We start from the raw sequence: 22108 nt of genomic DNA on the forward strand, positions 1-22108 counted from the left end.
CCTTTTTTGTTTATTTTTGAAAGAAAGAGAGTGGGATGTGTAACATATAGTTGTCACTAAGCTATTAATTCATTATCAACTACATAACTAAAATTATATTAATGGAATGATTTGAGAAGTCCATAAATTAGCCCTATAAATCAATGATTAAAAACGCTAGTGGTTTAGTTGTGATCCTATGCTGTGGTCAATCCGAACTATGAAATTTCATCATTTTTTGTCAACGTATATATTTCGATTAATTTATTATAATCACTATATCAAACATTACATATGTCCCCTCATTAAGGATATTAATATTAATTTAGTAATTACATTCAAACTCTTGTAAATATGCTACATAATTTCAATGCATTAGTATTTTTGAATTATTAGTAATTCCATATACAAGTTGCTAAATATAGCTAAAGAACTTAAAATTATCCTCGACTTTAAATCCCTTTGATTTGGAATTTAGGTAGTTGAAGACTAAAGACAGGTAGGACAGGCGTATGGTGGAGTTTACATGGAATTCAGTCCATTTACATGATGTGTCTAATCACGATGAAGATTTCAAAACAAAGGTGAGTTATTCCATGTGAATTTAAGTGGCATTTAGATTATAAGTTATTTAAGAAAAGCTTATCTTGATTTTTTTACTTCTAAAATTGAAGTGATTAAGTAACTTTAATCTTTTTTTAGAAAAGGTATTTATAATTTGATCATAAACCTAATTAATGTGATGGTATCTAAATGAGCTTGTTTGGCGCATACTATTAAATGAGATTAAGTGGGATGGAATTGTATTTGATCTGTCTAAATTCCATCGGGCTTTTGGTGAGGGTAGTAAAGGTTGGGATTCAATGGAATGGAATTGCATTTGGTCTTAACTAAGATTTTTATAAATTTTGAAATCTACTATACATGTGGGCCTCACATTGATAGACTTGTTTACCCATACAAGTGACTAACATTCATTGTGAATTTGATTAGTTGATTACAATTCTATGGTCAACCAAACCGGATTTTTCTTAATCCAATATTTTTTCCATATTAAGAATTTTATCCTAAACATGGATTGATAATTAAAATACCATCATATTTCCGACATGCAATGATTATTGTGCAAAACCCACCGAATACAATTCAATACCATTTAATCCTATAGGCTAGGCACGTGCGTTTACGGTTGAATCATCCCGATTTTCTAATCCAGAACAAAAAATTGGGGTGATGTACTTGATGGAGGCGGTAGAGTTCGAGCACGTTAACCCGTTTACGGAGAAAGTGACCCCGTTAGGTACCTACGCGAGATACGCAAGCGTCTTCCCAATAAAAAATCTACAGTGGCATTACAGTAGTTATCCATGAAACTGGGGGCATTTGACGCTACTTTCCCTTCAATAAAATCTACAATGGTTCCCACTGTAACATTCAGACTTCTTGTGGTTAGATTCAGTTATTTCCAGGCCTTAGGTATTGAAAATGCTGCCAAATTGCTATTTCGCATCATCATTTTTTTTTTTTTTGGTTTCTTTATTAGTATTCTATGAATCGGATGTCAATGTCCATTGAGTGATAGCTTCAGAACTCAGATATTCTTTTTTATTCGAATTTCATTTTCGACAGTGCAACGTTTGAATCTCCTTTGTAAATTTTCTATCTACCGCATACATGTGACTTCCTGAGGTGGACCCCTCCATGTAGATGACCTACTCCCGACATTGGGCCAGCCTACCCATCAGATATGGTGTAGGACACAAGAATGGATGTTCGGTAGCAAGTTTCTATCTTGTTTACATGAAGCATACAAGTGTAGCCCACATGATGGGTGGACCGGCCTGCTCTTTCGGTTGGGTCATCTACGAGGTGGGGGACACCTGTTGCACGGCTTGGATGTCCCAAACACGTGCCATTTTGACATGTATGGCTGCATTTGGAAATGTGTGTATCAAATTCACCTATTGTTAATTAGTGTTATCAATCTTGTAAAACTGGACTTATCCACAAAGTAATAGATCTTTTCCATCTTCTAACTTGTAAATGTTTCTGGATAACAGGGTCGAAACCAGGCGGTTCTCCCATATTCAAGATAGTGTCATCAACACCACGTAAAACTGCTTCTGATGACTTCCTAAACTCCGACAGCGAGAAAAATGATTATGATTGGTAATGTTACAGCGTCTCATCCCCTGCCTAAGGAATGCTGAAAAACATTGATGATAAGGAATATTTGGGTGCACCACCAAGTTGTGGTTGGCAGGGCTTCCAAAGTGCAGTCAGTACATTTGGTACTTGGGAAGAACCCATTAATCATGTTAGCATTTCCCACCCTTTCCTTCCCCAATCACAACTGAGGTGTCATTTCTTATCTCATAATTTGGCAGCATCATCTTATCGGCCTGGGAATCAGATCGCCCAGATTTCCCCTAACATCAAGAGTTCTGGCAGGTTTTTTGTTGTAAAAATTGAGTTGCAAACCGTAATGCACATTATTATTATGATTTTTTTTTAAAAAAAAAACACTGTAGAATCAAACAAAACTACTTGCAAAGGATTGGAGATGCACGTGCATACCATGTATTGCAGCACTTCTACCACCAAAAGTTTCAGAAAATTCTTATACAGAGGAATTAAAACTGGTGGTGTAAAGAAGCCGTGAAGACAATTTTATATAATTTGCACTACTACAAATTAGCAATGTTGAATTTTCTTATATCACAAATTATTAAAAGAACGATCTTACCTTTCAAAGAAAAAAAAAAAAGAACAATCTTCTCAGTAACGATTCTCTTTTGCATTAGTTCTTCCAGAAATATTGTTGTGAAATTGATTGAGAAATTCATTTCTCTTTTTTTTTTCCTTGTAAAGCGGAAATTTACTTCCTTTCAAGATGGAAAGTATATTCTGCCTTTCTTAATCATTGTTATTTGTTAAGCATCTTGATTTTTTGCTTTCACATGTGTGCCTGTTCGAGATGCATCTGCATCGGAACTGGAAGATTTTATTTGCAATTTTATTGGTGGCTTATGCATGATGTTAGTGAGGTTAAACAGATAAGTATGGATTGAGACTTACTGAGGATTCTTTTCTGATTCCAGGCTTCTTACGCCACCTGGTACTCCCCTTTTTCCTTCTCTGGAAATGGAGTCAAACAAATCCACCCTGGGTCAGATTGTAACCCCCAAAGCTCGTCCAACTGCACTGAAGTCTAGGGTGAGCCCTCAGTATGACTCGTGGATTCTCAGTTATCAATCCTTGCAATTGCATTAGTTGAATGCTACAAAGTTCTGTGACAGCATTTCTAATGGGATAGCTATGAATCTGTCTTCTTGGTGTATTTTGCTTTGCTTGTTGTTTTCATTTAGCTGTCTTGTGCAATTAATTTATTGCGAAATCCCTGCATGTTACACTTGGATATTTATTTAGTTGAATGTAACTGTAGGGACATTAGAAAATGCCCTTGTCTGAGCTTGGGCAATAAAGAATTGGTTGCAAACAGATGTTATTGTTTCTTAACATTTAGAGCTCCACATATGCTATTATACGTTCTGAAGGAAAGGGTCAACCTTTTAAGCTTGGTATGGTTTCGTTCCTTTTACCTAGTAGATAAGCTTTTCATGCACTTTCATTCTATAATGTTATCAAAATGTATATTTCTACATTTTGTTCATGGATCTTTTTCATGTTGTATTTTGTGAGTGGTTTAGTATTTCCTGAAGTCCTATGATTTCTTATTCATGAATCTATCAAAATATAGCATTTCTTAATTTCATGTGCTCTCTCGTGAGTGGTTATTTCCCTGTTGAAATAGGCAAACAGTACCCTTTTTGCCTTTTCTGCATGTTTCCAGTAGACTGCTCTGTTCTGAGACCTTCACCTGTATTCTGCAAGGGCATAGATGATTTTTGGTTCTCATTAAAGCAATGAATAGGGGATTGGTACTTCCCAACATGTGCCTGATATGCTATAATCAAGCTGAGACTATCAATCACCTATTCCTTCACTGCTCCTTCGCCGGGTGTATGGAATGGGATTCTAGATCATGCATCGGTCCATTGGGTTATGCCACAATCTATTGACAACCTTCTCCTAGCTTGGCATGCCTCGGATGGGGGAAAGCTGGGGAGGAGGAGATGGCGTGTAGCCTTGTTAGCTGTATTATGGTCTTTATGGTATAAAAGGAACGGTCAATGTTTCCCCAACAAGAGGAGCGGAAGCAGGGGTTTTCTGTAGGGTTCTCCAATTTATGCGGGATTGGACCCGTAATGTTTTTTGAGGGTTGTTCCAGACATGGCGCTGATTGTTGTTGTATTTATATCCTTTAGGTTTTCTCCTTTTTTTTTTTTTCTAGGTTTTTTACTTTTCTGTTTTCTTGTCTTTTGCTGTTCTTAGTCTGTTTTGCCTGTGTGCCCCTTTTGCTTTTTGCTTAATAAAATTTCACCTTTCAAAAAAATAAATAAAACCAATGCAATGAATAGGACGAAGGGTGGGAAATCACTATGTGTTGATATGCCTTAGGGTCCTATAATTCCCAGTAGAAATTTTAGGGCCTGTTTGGATTGCGAATCCCATCAGCAATTCATTGAAAAAGTGCAATGGTTATAAATTACAATACCCGTCTCTTGGAAAACAGGTAATTTGACCGAAAATTCCCATGTTTGGATAGGCATGGTAAACTCATAATGATGATACTTCTATTACTGAAATGTCAAAAATCAACAGGAAAAATACACCTGTGCATGTTTGGATAGGAGATTGCCATTGTAGTATAATGAAAATTTGTAATGATTACAAATTTCTTTACCTATCTCTTATTTCTTTTGCATTTGACCGTCGGATTACGTGTTTAAACAAATGTTGTAAAATCGTAATGATAGTGCTTTTATGTTACAAACAGGCTACAGTTTTGTTCTTCAATTTGGTGATGGTGTGAATGAGCAACTAGTTGACTAGTTCCCAAGCAGCAATGCTTCCCCAATCGCAGATAGGCATTTGATGTCGTGGTATTTCTTGTTTCGATAAATCCTTTCTGTAAATTTTGCAAACACAAGGTGATTTTACTACTTTCAACAGATTTTTTGCTTTTGCATCTTTCTTTACATTCTGATACCACAAATTCTGTGAATTTCTTCTTTCGATGAACATAACTTCATTTTTTATCTCACAATGAAATATGAAAGCTGTATATTCACATGACGGGTCAACTCTAATTGTTGATACCAGATCATCAACTTGTTTAAAACCACTGAGCTATTGCTAGCACAGAAACCATCTTTTGGAAGTGATAAAGGCAAAGATTACTTATATTGAAAAGGATGTGAAACACATCACACTATACAAGACAAAAATTTCAGGCAGGGCCAATGTAAATGGCCACTGGCCCACCTATCATATGGAAGGAAAACGGGAGGAGCAGGTCAGGCCATCTGAGGCTGCCCAACCCGACTATAAATGTATGGGAGAATCCATGCCATATTTCTCTCCTCACTATTCCTTTTTACTACATTCACAAACTCCAAAATGGAGCTCCCACGTATGAGGCTATGTGCAATTTGGTCATTTCTCCTTCTATCTTCCATTACCTTCCATGTTTCTTTGGATCTGCCTCTCACTTCTCCAACGAAACGGATCTCCTTGCTTTGCTCAAACTCAAACATCTGATAACCGACAATCCTCTACATTCCTTGAGCTCATGGAACCATACTCTCCACTTCTGCCACTGGCAACGTGTCACTTGCGGTGGTCGACGGCATCCTCAAAGGGTCACCGCCTTGAACCTCACTGGCCAAAACTTGGTGGGCTCCATATCACCCTTCATAGGGAACCTCACCTTTCTGAGGATAATCAGTCTCTCAACCAACAGCTTCTATGGGACGATTCCTAAAGAGATTGGCTGGTTGTTCCACTTGACGTATCTCCGTCTGACCAATAACAAATTCACTGGAGAATATCCAGCAAATCTGATCCACTGTTTGAAACTCCAAATTCTTGATCTTTCTGGGAATCAGCTCACAGGGAGGATTCTGACTGAGCTTGGCTCTCTATCGAAGCTCACCTACTTAAACCTTCATCACAACAGTCTTGCAGGAAGCATCTCACCTTCACTTGGAAACCTTTCGTCTTTCACTGACCTTTATCTCTCAAGATAGTCTGGAGGGCAGCATCCCAGATGACCTTTGTCAATTGGTGAGCTTAAAGTTTCTTAGCATAGGTGAAAATAAACTGTCAGGTACAATTCTGCCTCGGCTCTACAATCTCTCCTCTATTGTCATGTTTGACATGGGATTTAACAGATTTCATGGAAATCTTCCACCTAATATAGGCCTTTCTCTTCTTAATCTCCAAGGACTCTGTGTTGGAGGAAACCAATTCACAGGACCCATACCAGTTTCATTATCCATTGCTTCCGGACTTGCAGTAATTAACCTTGCTATGAATAGTTTTAGCGGATCTGTGCCCATGAATTTTGGAAACCTCAAGGGTCTCTTCTGATTCGTTTTGGGGGTAAATGAACTTGGAATTGGGAAAGCTCGTGACTTGAGTTTTCTTGATTCTTTGACCAATTGCAGTAGCTTACAAGTGGTGGAGGTGAGCAGAAATCGTCTCAGTGGTGCGTTGCCCAACTCGATAGCAAATCTTTCGACCCAACTGACATTCCTATCTTTAGGAAATATGATATTCGGAAGCATTCCATCTAGGATTCAGAATCTTATTGGCTTAACAGTACTGAATATGGAGTATAACTTTCTGACAGGTACAATTCCCATTGGTGTTGGGAAGCTTAACAAGTTGGAGAAACTATACTTGGATTCAAATGGATTATCAGGACAAATTCCATCTTCCTTGGGCAACATCACCAGATTGTACCTACTCAGTTTACATGAAAACAAACTATCAGGGAGCATACCTTCAACTCTTGGTAATTGCATAGACCTGAACTTCATACTCCTCTTCAATAATAACTTTAGAAGTACCTAACCCGAACAACTTTTCAGCATTCCATCTCTGCTTGATCTCCGAGCTCAAGATAACTTTTTCACTAATCAGCCACATGAAGCCAGTTACTTGCAAGCTCTTGAAATATTCAGTGTTTTCAATAACAAATTATCAGGCGAAATTCCAAGCTGGCTAGGCAATTGTCTCAGCCTAGAGTATCTCGGGTTGGATGGTAACTTCTTTCAAGGATCAATTCCATCAACATTTAGTACTCTAGAAGGCCTTCAATACCTGGATCTTTCACGCAACAACTTATCTGGGAAGATTCCAAGATATCTGGAGAAGTTTTCTCTAGAGTATCTAAATCTATTCCTCAATAATTTTGAGGGTGAATTACCAAAACAGGGGGTCTTTGGAAATGCTAATTGAATTTCAGTGCTTGGAAATAGTAAGCTTTGTGGGGGTATTCATGAATTACAATTGCATCCATGCTCTAGCCAAGCTTCCAAGAAACGGGAGAAGCCTCTTGCTTCGAAAGTCAAAGTTCTCAATAATTGGTGTTATCCTGTGTCTTATATCATTATTGTCTTTCTTTACCACTCTTCATTGGGTAAGAAAGTCGAGAAGGAAACTTTTTTCTGTGCCTTCTGTGGAGGATCCTTTTATGAACGTCTCTTATGTGGAGCTCTTCAAAGCAACAGATGAGTTCTCTCTTGCCAATTTGATCGGAACTAGAAGCAGATGGAACTATTCACACCTCTGATCCTACGGTATATAGTGGTCTCGGATTACGATCTATGGATCAGATCGTCCCAAGGACAAGCTAAGATGGACAGACTCTCGTGCACAATGTTTCTCTCTCCATATACTCTCAGTATTTTGTATGATTGTCTATTTGCGAGAGAGAGAACGCATCCCTTTTATAGGAAAGGAGAGAGAAATTGGATGAGACCATATCATCCGGTCTTATCCCTATCTCCTATCATAAATCAAATTCAATTTTGAATTTGAAATATAACCGAAAAGGAGAAAGGCCGGAAGATGCCTAAACATGTGGGACCCACCCACTAGTGATTGCTCACCAGTGGGCCCCACCGGCCTACGTCCAACATCTCCCACTCAATCACATTGTGGGATAGGCACATAAATTTGTCCATCTAACTTGCCTAATAACAATCATAAAACCAAACATCGCGATCAAAAGAATCAGAGGCGTGGGACCAGCTGGATCACCATTATCTTCTCACAGGTGCTTAAGTACTAAGTGACCACCTGACTAGTACTCAATAACCCAAGCTTTGCAATGCCTGTCCTAGTCCGCATGACCACACCGGATGGAGTTAACTCCCGACCTGGAGTACTCGGCCAACATACGCACTTATCCAACTTATCGAGTTATTATGAAAACTTGATTTTTCACAAACTTCGAATAAAACCAATTCAAAGCAATACTTATATATATATGCTTTTTAAGAAAAATACTGTTTGCAAAAGTCTAATAAAAACAACTCGATACTGTCGGCGCATAAGTCTTCAAGTGCGTATTTATAGTTCTAGAAACTTGGTGTAGCTGTCACGGGATCTTCCCCACGCAGATGTGTAATTTGGAATTAATCAAGCTGCTTTCCTAGCGTAACTGAGTCTGGCCAATCAAGGACCTTTCGTCATCGTACACTAAAGTAGCAACACTCAATCTCATCCTCATATACACAAGAGGAGGGTAGCTAAGGACACAAAGAGTCACCTACGGGACTGGCTACTCGCACGTTGCAATGATTAGATCGAATCAAAGCAATCTGTAGGTAATAGGTCCCAGCACGTGGCTACAATCCACGTCGTAAAGTAGACAATACTAGGTGAATGTCGGGTCTACAATACGCAGGTTATTCTACATAGGGTACAACTCATCTCATAACCTCATAACCTGGCTTTAATTTCAGGCCATAACATTGATCGCATGTAACGGAATGGTGCGATTATGTTATTCGACTTTATCAGTCTCATCTTCAATCTTTATAAGATTGTAAGCGAATACGACTCACTCATATCCTCATCCTTTATTATTCACAATAAAGGGAAGTTCATACCTCAATGTATAAACATAGTCCCAAATGTACCTCTCTTATACATTTAAGGTTAGTCAACCCGTGCGAGTGGGTAACCAGCCTGCCGACAAAAATAGAAATCCCACATGATCTCAAGGTAAATGTTGATGATCTACTTACCTAGTTATATTAGTATTCAATACTGAATAAATTGAATGTGTTACTCATTAATAAAATTTAAAGGTACTACAAAACAAGTACATTATTCAAGTTTTCCATCTACCTGACATGGAACCTAAAATAGATCTCTAGCTATAGGTTTCGTCATGGGATCAACCATCATCTCCTTAATAGGAATATAGCTGAGGGCGACCTTCTTATCTCTCACTTGATCATGGACATAATGATACTTGATCTCAAGGTGCTTAGACTTCTGGTGGTGTTTAGTGTCCTTTGTCAAGTCAATAGTAGACGTATTATCTATCTTCAGCGATATAGTCTAATGAACACTTGGTACAACACCCAGACTCAATAGAAATATATGAACCCATACACACTCTTGAACTGCAGCACAACATGTAATGTACTCGGCCTCCATAGATGAAAGAGCTGTGGATGTCTGTTTCTTACTCGACCATGAGATAGCTCCTCTTCTGAGTAAGAATACATACCCTGAAGTAGACTTTTCCTCGTCGGCGTCATTACCCTAAGCAGCATCAGAATATCCTTTGAGCTCCAGGCTTGTGCCTTTATAACACAACATTAGGTCTTTTGTTCCTTTGAGATAGCAAAATATACGTTTGACGGCTTGCCAATGAGACTGTCCCGGGTTACTTTGATAACGGTTGACTATGCCAACTGCATAGCTAATATCCGGTCTGGTGCAAAGCATAGCATACATTAAGCTCCCTACTGCACTTGCATAAGGTACTGAGGACATAGCCAATTTCTCGGCTTCAGTCTGGGGACACAATTTTCTGTCTAGCTTGGTAGCTTTATCCATAGGGGTTTCAACAGCTTTTGAATTTTTCATCCTGAACCGCTCTAAGATCTTTTGTATATAGGTTGCTTGAGACAAGCCTAAAAATTTCTTAGGGCGATCCCTGATGATTTTTACCCCAAGAATAAAGTTGACTTCACCGAGGTCTTTCATCTCAAAGTTCGAGAATAGCCAATCTTTAGTCAATATTAACAATTGCATGTCATTACCAGCTAACAGGATATCGTCTACATATAGAGATAGTATCAGAAAAGATCTTCCAGACCGTTTCATGTATACACAATGATCTTCTTCACTCATCGTGAATCCAAAAGTGGTGATGGCCAAGTGGAACCTCATGTACCACTGTCTTGAAGATTGCTTCAGCCCATATATAGATTTCAACAACTTGCAGAATTTCTTTGGATACTTTTTGTCCACATAACCCATGGGCTGTTGCATGTATATCTCTTCATCCAAGTCACCATTTAAGAATGCGGTCTTTACATCCATCTGATATAACTCTAAGTTTAAACTTGCGACAATGGACAAGATCATGCGGATTGAGGAGAACTTTGCAACAGGTGAAAAGGTCTCCTCGTAATCAATGCCTTCTTGTTGTGTAAAACCTTTAGCAACTAATCGTGCTTTATACTTGTCCACTGTACCATCTGCCTTTCTTTTGATCTTAAGTACCCATTTATTACCTATCGCTTTGCGATTGGAAGGCAGATCAACAAGTTCCCAGACTTTATTCTTCTCCATGGAGGCGATCTCTTCGTCCATAGCATTTACCCAATCGGCCGAGTTAGAAGATAATAATGCATCTTGATATGAATCAGGTTCATCATCATCAACTGCAACGCAAGAGAATGTTTGCCCCTCAATATCGAAGTATCTTTGGGGAATCAATCCTCTTTCGCTTCGACGTAACTCAGGAGCCTGCTGAGATGTCCTCCCACTGTCCTGGTGAACTATAGGAGCATCTTCATCTTGAGGAGCAGAACTCCCACTCTCCTGAGATACATCAGGTATTTCAAAAAATTCTATTGGAACCTTTTGCTTCATTCGGCTTGGGTATCTATCTTCAACGAAGGTCACGTCCTCGGATTCTATCTCAATCCATCGTCCATGGTCCTCATAAACTAGAACGTATCCCTTTGAATGCATAGGGTACCTAATAAACACGCATTCAATGGTTTTACTATTAAGTTTACCTCTATGTTGAGTAGGTAGCAAAACATATTCCAAAGATCCCCAATGGCATAGGTTGGCTAAAGAAGGAGTCCTCCCAGACCAAATCTCATATGGAGTCTTAGGAATGGTTTTGGATGGGACTCTATTAAGGACGTAGACGGCTGTTAACAGTGCGTCTCCCCAAAATGTAGTAGAGAGATTGGCTTATGCCATCATCGATCTAACCATGTCTAATAGTGTCCTATTCCTTCTCTTTGCAACACCATTTTGTTGTGGAGTGTAAGCCATTATATACTACCGAATAATTCTAACATTTTCAGAATATGATTTAAACGTTTCAGATGTATACTCGTCACCTCTATCAAATTGAAGGATTTTAATCTTTTTCTCAAGCTGATTTTTCACCTTAGCTTTATATTTAAGAAAACAATCAAAAGCCTCAAATTTGTGTAAGATGAGATACACATATCCATTGCGAGAGTAATCGTCAATGAAAGTGACAAAGTATTGACATCTATTTCTGGCATGTACATTGAATGGTACACAGATATCTGAATGGATTATCTCTAGTGTGCCCTTGGACCTAGCCGCTTCAGGAAAAGGTTTCTTCGAAGTCTTTCCGAATACACAATGTTCACAAAAAGGCAAATTAACTTTGGATGAGGAGTCTAATAGACCAGAACGTATTAGTTTTGTCATACGATCCTTTCCGATGTGACCTAACCTCGCGTGCTATTTTTGAGATTCAGATACTACAATTTCATTCGACATAGCAGATAAAGCAAGAGGTGCATTATCACAATCTACGTCTAGAATAAATAAATCTGAAATTAAATTTCTCCATGCAAAGATGAGGTTATTTTGTCTCAAAGAAACTCTAGTCCCAGAAAATCAAATATCGAAACCATCAAATAATAACCTAGAAACAGAAATTAAATTCCGACGCATCCCCGGTGCAAAAAGAGTATCACTGAGGATTATTGTTCGCTTTATGCGCGTACGAAGATGGCAAACACTAATCCCTAGTACATCTTCAATAACGTTATTGCCCATGTACAGCTTGTAACTCCCCTTGGCTACAAGATGAAATTCCTCGAGTCCTCGACGACTCCATGTCACGTGCTTTGTTGCGTCTGAATCTAAAATCCATTCGTTAGATATAGTATCAACGGAAAGGATTTCAGAATAAACGCGTACATAAAAAGTCTCTTTTGACTGAGAAATGTGGGCACACTGCCGAGCATAATGGCCGGAATTTCCACGATAAAGCAGATTATTTTTATCTTTTTCTGCTTCTTCTTTCCATTCCCCTTCTTGAGATTTGGAGGAGGTGTTGTGGTCTTCTGTTCTTGATTATTCTTCTTCGCCTTCTTGCGAGCTTTGAACCGTTTATTGTTAGCTTTTCGCTTATGGGTCTCTGCTATAAAGACCTTGGCCAAACCTGGCTGAATTGCATTCATTTCAACCTCACGTACCAAGTGGCCACAAAAGTCTCTGAACGTTGTGATAGAATCAGTATGGTTCAGAATTCTTTTGATTTGGGCCCAAGATTCAGGCAAGGAACGGTGCATGGCTATAATCTTCTGATTTTCAGTCAATTTGCACCCAACATTCCTAAGGGCACCTATCATTTGCTCCATCTTACGAATATGATCTTTGATGGGACAGCCGACAGACATCCTGTACTCCTGGAATTCCAATTCCATTGCCCTAACTCTCGCATCTGACTTCTGCGCATAGGCATCTGTCAGTGCTTCCCAGATTCCCTTAGCGGTTTCATGCACTTCATACGTAGGTATGAGTTCTTTGTGCATAGTGCTAAGAAGGACATTATGAGCTGAACGATTTTGTTTTTGCCATTTATTGTAGCGAGTCATCGCAACCCTATGTTCTTGTAAATTCTCATTTTTAGACAATAATGGTTCCTCTTGAACTTCATCGATTATGTGCAATATGTTGTCCTCGTCCAGAAGCCATCGCACCGCCCGGGACCAGTCTTCGTAGTTGTTGCCATCGAAATGTTGTCCTTTCAGCTGTTCAGCGATTAACGCTTTGGTGGCCATCTTTACATTACATAAGTATCACTATTTAGCTATGATCTAAGGTATTGACACTAATCATCAGCATTCTACGTGTTATATAAATTTTTTAAGTATAAAAGCACTTAACACATCTTAATGAGATCTGAAAGTCCGCATACCCGAATGGGCAGTGTAGAACAATTAAGTTCTCTATTTAAGATGAGTTTAATGCTTTTATAAGAATAAATTTATATAACGTGCAACCTACCATTACATGGTTGCATGCATCATTTGGTGTAGGAGAATAAACTTCCACTCAGGTTATGCACAACCTTTATTTGTTAGGGAGCATCTAAGCACTAAGTTTTATAATTTCTAATGGAAAATGTAGAGGGCTATGATCTAAACACATCAAGCCTAATTACATCACACATATATAAGCATCATCATCAGAAAGAAAAATGAAGTGCTAAGATATTAAAGAGAGTACAATCTTCACCTGTGATCATGACTATTAGTGATGGATCCGATCATTACCGATAATGATCATTGTTGATGATGGATCCTTTCATCAACATTAATCATCATGGTTGATGATCGTTTCGTTCACTAATGAGCAATAGATCAACAGTGAAGATGATATAATAAAGGAAACTATATTTTTTTATATGAGTCCATCATCCTTCAAAACAACATGTGTTCTAAAGCCATGTGTACAGAAGCCAAAAATGAGTTCAAAACAACATGTGTACTAAAGCCATGTGTACAGAAGCCATGGTAACTTCTGCTAAACACGTGTACAACACATGTACATCAGTCAACATGTGTACAACACGTGTCAACATGTGTACAACACGTGTAAACATGTGTATAACAGAAGCTATGACCCAATATAATATGTGTACACTTGCAGATTAGCCAACACGTACACACACGTTTACAGTAGCTAACACGTGTACTTGCATATTAGCCAACATGTGTACCATGTGTACAGATTAGCTATTGCATGGACAGATTAGCTATTGCATGTACAGCCAACATGTGTACCGTGTGTACAAAACAACACGTATATAGAATAACATGTGTATCTTTTGACCGTTTTGATACAACTTATACCATGTGATCAGACCTACATATGTTGCTGACGTTAATATAGCTGGTGTGATTGAACAGCAGCCAATCCGTTTCTTCTTCATACGGCAGCTATATTTATGGCAGTGTATTTGAATACAACAACTAAATGGCTGGGTTTATTCACATCAGCCAATCCGCAGTAGCTATGCTTTTGTATCCTATCGGTCTGATCATGGTTCATGCATTAATATATATGTTTCTTTTAAAGACTTAAAAAGGACACGTTAATGTGCTATGATCATGCTCCATAGGGCCCACATTCACATGCACTTGTCTATGTGAATGCACTTCAATGTACATATCAACGTGAATGGGCCATCTTATTCGGTGGGCCACCAACATGATGTTTTGGGTCTAATTGGATGGTCGGATTGGATACAATACATATCATGGTACATATCAAGTAACCCATGTAAATTCAACTTCTATCTTTGTCAACGTAAATAAAACACATAACGTGTCTTAGTTGTGTACGTCACTGATGTACACTAGCCAATCTAATTCCCAAGTGTGCTATCATTTATGGCAAGCGGTACACTAGCCAATCACATGTGTTATACGTGCACATGAGCCAACACACGTACATGTACATCAGCCATCACATGTGACACGTCAGCCAACACACGTGACACGTGACACGTATATGTACAGAAGCCAACACAGGTGTATGTACATCAACCAATCATTCATGTATGGTGAGGTACGTCACCGGCTCTATATTGAGTGGGATAGTTCAATACAACAACAACTATTGCTGTATTTTATTTTGATGTACACGCATGTGGTATGACTGTGATGTACACGCATGTGGTATGATGCATAATGTGTATGGAAACTTAATCGGGCTTACAGGCATATGGCATACGTGTATACATTTATGCCGATTAGATTTAAAGCCAGGATACATGCATATACTACATGTATCCTCATGCGTGTTTCCAAAATCTAATCCACCATACATATACTGATCCAATACCATTCGTAAGTCATAGATTCCAATCCAAAAAAAAGGTTGGGTCACTTACCTTTTTAGATGAATATAATCGGAGATCCGCCGTTAAATTTGCTCTGATACCACTGTTGGGAAGCGCGGAAGGTGAGCCCTCAAGATCTGACGGTCTACACGACGTTTGAAACCTTTACAAAGCAGAAGAACGGTGCTCCAATGGCCCGCCTATCTACTACTAGAGCAGATGGAACTATTCACACCTCTGATCCTACGGTATATAGTGGTCCCGGATTGCGATCTATGGATCAGATCGTCCCAAGGACAAGCTAAGATGGACAGACTCTCGTGCACAATGTTTCTCTCTCCGTATACTCTCAGTATTTTGTATATCTTATATTTATGCGAGAGAGAGCGCGTGCCTTTTATAGGAAAGGAGGGGAGATTGGATGAGACCATATCATCCGGTCTTATCCCTATCTCCTATCATAAATCAAATTCAATTTTGAATTTGAAATATAACCGAAAAGGAGAAAGGCCGGAAGATGCCTAAACATGTGGGACCCACCCACTAGTGATTGCTCACCAGTGGGCCCCAACTTTTTTCTGTGCCTTCTGTGGAGGATCCTTTTATGAACGTCTCTTATGTGGAGCTCTTCAAAGCAACAGATGAGTTCTCTCTTGCCAATTTGATCGGAACTGGAAGTTTTGGCGCCGTATATTAAGGGATTCTAGATCATGTTGGGACTACGGTAGCAGTGAAAGTCTTCAACCTTCAATGACAAGGAGCTCTGGGGAGCTTCACGGCGGAATGTGATGCCTTGAGAAACATTAGGCATCGGAATCTTGTTAAGATCTTAACTTGTTGCTCGAGCATTGATTTTAAGGGCAATGATTTTAAAGCTCTAGTTTACGAGTACATGCCCAATGGAAGTCTAGAGAAGTGGTTGCCCAAAGATGGCCATGACCAGCCGAGAAGGAGCTTGAAGTTTACTCAAAGGTTAAACATAGCTATAGATGTGGCTTCTGCACTGGATTATCTACATAATCATTACCAAACTTCAATCATTCATCGAGATTTAAAGCCAACCAACATTTTTCTTGATGATGACATGATTGCTAGCGTGGGTGATTTTGGGCTAGCCAGGTTCTTATCAGAGGTTGCCCAAACTAGCTCAGCTGGGATGAAGGGATCTATTGGGTACATTGCTCCAGGTAATAATTTCATATATTTCATATCATTATCATCTTTGTTGTTATTTTTGTAATTCTTATCGTAATCACCATCATCATTATTATTAGGCTTAAGGCCCAAAAATCAAACTGGTTTGTGATTAAGGTGGAGCATACCAAGGGAAACCATTGGGTACAGGGATGCACGCCCTTGGTTTCTTACATGACCCATTGTATGTTTATGTGAGATACACTCCAACCATTCGATGCAGCATCCCGAGTTGGTGCTTACCAAACAGAGCTGGTGTTTTACTAAAAGATAGGTGCCACCCTTGCAGAGCAAAATGATCTCAGCCTTTCACGGCCACTGAGCTGGGTGGATCTTTGATTGTGGGGCCAACCATGATGTATGTGTTTTATATCCACACCGTCCATCTGTTTTACCAGATTATTTTATGGAAATGAGCCTGATAATAAAGCAAATCCACATCTCAGGTGGAGCACGCTATAGAAACAATGTTGATTGATGCCCACAATTAGAAACTTTTTGGGGCCTCACAAGTTTTAGATCAAGCTGAGATTTATGTTTTCCCTTCATCTAGGTTAGTGAGACCTTAATAACTGGTTGGATGCAAATAAACATTGTGATGGGCCTTAGAAAGTTTTAAATGGTGAGTGTTCAATCGCTACTATTTCTTGTGGTGTGGTCTATCTGAGCTTTGGATCTGCTTCGTTTTTAGTTCATGCTCTTAAAATGAGCTGGAAAAATGAATGGACATTATGGGGTATAAAACATATACATCACAGTTGCCTCCCCCGTCCTAGATCCAATGAATCTGTGTCCACAGGGAGAGAACATGGAACCTTAAAGCCATGTCAGGATGCTTTTCTGCAAAATAATTGTGGGACCCATTCAATCAGAAGAACAAATGCATGCCAGAGAAGAACTGAAAAAGGAACGAGGGATGAATAGTGCACCTTTGGGATTATGGCCCATCTACAACAGGACCCACTAATCGGATAGTCTGGATCAACAACACTTGCAGGCGATCCAGGTCATTCATCATGTTCAATTACTTTACGTGTGCATTTTACCAAAATCAGACTGGTCTATATAAAACTTGTTTATGATACGTGTGCAGTGACAGACTATTATTGCACGCATAATCTTGAAGGAAGGTTAGCAAAATCAGGGCAGTTTCGTGAGAGGCATTGAGCGGCCCGGGTATTTCTATGCAACCACCAGGGCGAGGGCAAGACAAACTCATCTTCCATAAGGGGTCGTTTGGCTCCATGGATTTGGGGGTTTCAAATCCCAGGCGAAATGTTGGATTAAATTATAAAATCGTTCTAAGATTTGTATGTATAACATTTGTCACTAAGCAATAAATCTATTGGCCACATGGCCCACTGAAATGAGATCCCAAAACAATCATATTATCCATTCCATCACCATAATTACTTTAATACGATGTTTTGGACTCATTCATGGTTCATGCTCTGGATTGGTGTGATCCTTGGTGTAATATTGAAATTTCGGGTACACCTTTTGAGTGGTGTAGATTCTGTCGCATGCAGTAGTGATTAAGAAATTCTCCGTACCTTGATATCATGGTGAAGGTAAGACGGGAGTAGATATGAGAGTGCAAATAGTCGATCCAACATATTTTAACAGCTAATATTTATTAGAGAATTCCATCAATCAAACTTCAATTTCCCATGCTAATTGACCCACCCCATCAAAGTTTGATTTGAACCATTCTACCACCAAAGCAGGGAAAACATTTGGATGGCGTCAATTGTTCCATGGGCCATTCTCCGTAGACTAGACTTATTTCCATATAGGATGAAGATGGGGTAACTAGATTGAGGTGGGGCCTGATATGTGCATTTGGATTCAGGCCATTACATGCGACTGCCATCTTTGCCCTCAGATCTATGAGGGAGGGTACTCCTCAAATATGTGGTTGATTTAAACAGGCCATCAGTTATCTTGTTTGGGCTTTTCAATCCAGTCTATTATGTGGTTGCACCAGTCTCACTGCAAAGATATTGATTTGGACATCCAATTGTACAATTTGTGACCTAAATAATTTGTTTTAGAAAAAAAAAAACAAAAAACAATGGAACAAAATAGTTGAATATTTTATTAGTAAGATGTAGATATTGATGTTGAATATATGGAATGATTAGGGCTAGCAATGGGCCAAGCGTGGGCCAGGAAAAATCAGTATTTTGAATATGGGTGAGCCAACCCAACCGCTCGGACGCTTGCTCATTTTCGTCCATTGTCAGTTATTTTGACCTCTAGTTGGATTGAAACTTGGTGTGGTTATGAGTGACCTGTAGTCTAATTTTGGTGGTGCACTGGTGCTTAAGATGCATAGCAGGTTGTTGATCAACTGCTTGTGATGTTTTGGGTTTTTTTTTTTTCCTTTCTTCTTCTTACTATATGCTTTGTATTGGTGTATTCCTTGTTGTTTGAAGTGGATTGCCTAGTGCCCTTGGTGCTGTGGGGCCCATCTTGATGTATGTATGTTTTATCTATACCATTCATCTATTTTGTAAGCTTATTTTAGGACATACCCAAAAAGATGAAGTAGATCCAAAGCTCAAGTGGACCACACCATTGGAAACATTGGTGATTGAACGCCACCATTAAAAGTTCTCAGGGGCACAAAAGTTTTGAATAAAGTTGATATTTGTGTTTTCCCTTTATCTAGGTCTGGGAGACCTTATCAACAGGTTGGATGGCAAATTAGTATCATGGTGGGTCCCAATAAGGTTTTAACTGTGGGTGTCTTTATCCCCACAATTTTTTGTGGTGTGGTCCACTTGAGCTTTGGATCTGCTTCATTTTCGGGTTCATGCTCTAAAAGGAGGTGGCAACATGCGTGGACGGTGTAGATATATAACACATACATCATGGTAGGCCCCACGGCACCCAGGTGCAATTCTCTTCGCTGGTAGTATTGAATTGTCAAATTCACTTTCGAAGTGGCATGACGTGTGGTCCAAAGTATTCCATGGATCTGAAAGTTCTTCTTACCATTGCGAGAAGATTTTAGATGTTTGGCCAGATATCTGATCGATGTAGATTTTCTTTTCTTTTTTTTTTTTTTCCTTTTTTTCCCAAAAACGTGAAGCTCACTGCATGTAATTTCGTTGGTGTAAATTAAAGAGTTGTTTGGCACATTAAAAAAAGCAAACTTTTGTTTTTGGTTTTATCATTTAATTTTATAGAAACTAACAAAACAATTCTTAAAAAAATAAGTGATATTGAAACGTAACTTAGGCCCCGTTTGTTAAATCTGAAGTCTGAAGACCGAATCTGAAATCTGAAGCTGAAACTGAAATCTAAAGCCTGAATCTAAAATCTGAAGTAAAAAAACTTGTTTGATAATTACGGCTGAAGTCTAAAAATTAAGTATTGAATCTGAAACAAATGGTTTGTTAACAAACATCTTAAATGTCTGAAATATGTTAATTTGACACATTTGTCCCTATATCTCGTTTGGAAATGTTTTACATCATAAAGAAATTATTTTTTATTAAATGAAAATAAAATCATTAGCTAAAAAACTTTAAATAAGGTCCATCTTATATTTATATGCTAACCAAACCCTTTATAAGGTCATTACAAAACTTCTGTGGCCTAAATAAGTTTGGGTTTCAATCCGCATCCTTTCTTGAGCTCTAATATGATCTTCTGTGACCCCAAAAATCATATTGATCCAAAGCTTCTGTGATTCCAAAAATCATATGCAGATTATTTTTCAATTCAAGCTTTAATACTCGCCAAATGGATGAATGGCTTGGATATGACACATACCTCATGATGGGACCCACAGAACCAACAGTTATATAGCTGGTGTGAAGTACACCAACCAATCCGCGCGGATTGGAATAGATAGATTTTGCTATGAAGTGATGTCATCAAGTTCCATGGGCCCACTATAATGTATGTGCTTTATCTGCACCATCCATCTATTTGGATATTTAGTTTTAGAGCATGAGTTAAAGAATGAGGCAGATCCAAATATGTAAATGACCACATGACAAAAAAACAGTGGCGAAATTGATGCCTACCGTTGAAACCTTCCTAAGGCTCACCATGATTTTTATTTGAAATCCAACCTGTTCACAAGTTAACACAGACATGAAAGAAGGGAAAAAACATATATCAGCTTGATCAAAAACTTTTGTGGCCCATTTAAGTTTTTAATGGTGGGCGTCACTCTCCCCATAGTTTTCTGTGGTGAGGTACACTGGAGCTTTGGATTTGACTCATTCTTTAGATCTTTATCTAAAATTATATTTACAAATGGATGGACGACATCGATACAAAACATACATCATAATGGGGCCCACATAACTTGGGGACGTAACTTCAGTAGCGAGTCACGGAGGACGCGGATTTCCTGCGAGAGCCTTTTGCAGGAAGTTCCTGCGCTCCTGCGCTGTGAACATAGGTGGGACCCGCTGTGATGTTTGTCAGGAATCCACTCCGTCCATCCATTTTGTGAAGCAATATTAGGAGATTAGACCAAAATCGATGTGGATCCAAGACTCAAGTGGGCCATACTAAAGGAAAAAAAGGTATCTAGGAAAATTCTTACAGTTGAAACTTCCCTGGGTTCGACAGTGATGTTTACATGACATCCATACCATTAAAAACGTCATTCCTATTGGGATGAACTGAAAACACAAATATTAGCATGATTCAAAACTACTGTGGCCCTGCGAATATTTCAACGGTGGACGTTCCCACTTCAGAATTGTATAGATTCTTTTTGGCTTTATTTTCTAAAATGAACTCACAAAATGTATGGACGGTGAGGATTTATCACAAACATCCTAGTAGCCCCACCTGCGTTCCCACTGTCGGGAACTTCTTGCGAAAGTCTTTTACAGGAAATCCGCAAACAGGGTGGCTACTTCCCTGCCACCCGCCAATGGCTGATGGTCAGTGTTATGTGGGCTCCACGATGATGTATGTGTTTCATCCATGCCATTTATCTATGTTTCTAGATCATTTTATAGTATGAGACAAAAAATGAGGTATATCACAATCTCAAGTGGACCACATTACAGGAAAACAATGTTGAATTAACGTCGACCATTAAAAACTTTTTGGGGGCATAAAAGTTTTGGATCAAGTTGATCTTTGTTTTGTCCATTCATCTAGGTCTATATGACCTAATCAACAGATTGGATGTCAAATAAACAGTACATTAGGCCTTAGGAAAATTTTAATGATGGATATCCAATCACTATTGTTTTCCTATGGTATGGTCCACCGGAGATTTATATTCATCTCTTTTTGATATCGAGCCCTAAAATGATCTTTAAAAATGGATGAACATAATGGATGAAACACATACATCATGGTGGGGGCATAAAGAAGTTTCATGGGTTAAAAGTTGAATTTGTGCTGCGCAAACAATTTAAAGAGAAAAAATTGTCATAATAACTTGAAAAGGGGTAATTTTGGGAAGCAACATTTTTTTTAAAATGAAAAATTCACTGTGTGCATTCTGCATTCACCGTTAAGCCAGACTCCTATCACAAAAAGAATTCAGTGAAAAACCACTTACGTTTCCTTCTTCCGCGTTAACTACGCATTAACAAACACCACTATACACAAAACATATTCCCAATTCCGCATTAAGTACAAAAATTCAGCATTAACAAA

General features: G+C 38.8%; 1 protein-coding gene across 8 annotated transcripts; it reads left to right on the forward strand.

Annotated features, from left to right (window-relative positions):
• The first annotated feature begins 1756 nt into the window (after positions 1-1756).
• Positions 1757-17838, forward strand: LOC131252554 (probable LRR receptor-like serine/threonine-protein kinase At3g47570). Of its 8 annotated transcripts, none has more exons than XM_058253152.1 (4): positions 1757-1903; positions 2040-2148; positions 3081-3195; positions 17556-17834. In XM_058253152.1, the coding sequence occupies exons 1-4, from the start codon at positions 1780-1782 to the stop codon at positions 17556-17558; spliced, it is 351 nt and encodes a 116-aa protein (XP_058109135.1). In that variant the 5' UTR covers positions 1757-1779; the 3' UTR covers positions 17559-17834. The 8 variants fall into 8 exon arrangements, with proteins under 8 accessions (XP_058109135.1, XP_058109133.1, XP_058109129.1 ...); XM_058253150.1 differs by lacking the exon at positions 17556-17834 and adding an exon at positions 16752-17477; XM_058253146.1 differs by lacking the exon at positions 17556-17834 and adding an exon at positions 6737-7648.
• Positions 17839-22108: the final 4270 nt, after the last annotated feature.

The sequence above is a fragment of the Magnolia sinica genome, chromosome 8 (genome assembly GCF_029962835.1).
Source record: "Magnolia sinica isolate HGM2019 chromosome 8, MsV1, whole genome shotgun sequence".
Lineage (NCBI taxonomy): Eukaryota > Viridiplantae > Streptophyta > Magnoliopsida > Magnoliales > Magnoliaceae > Magnolia > Magnolia sinica.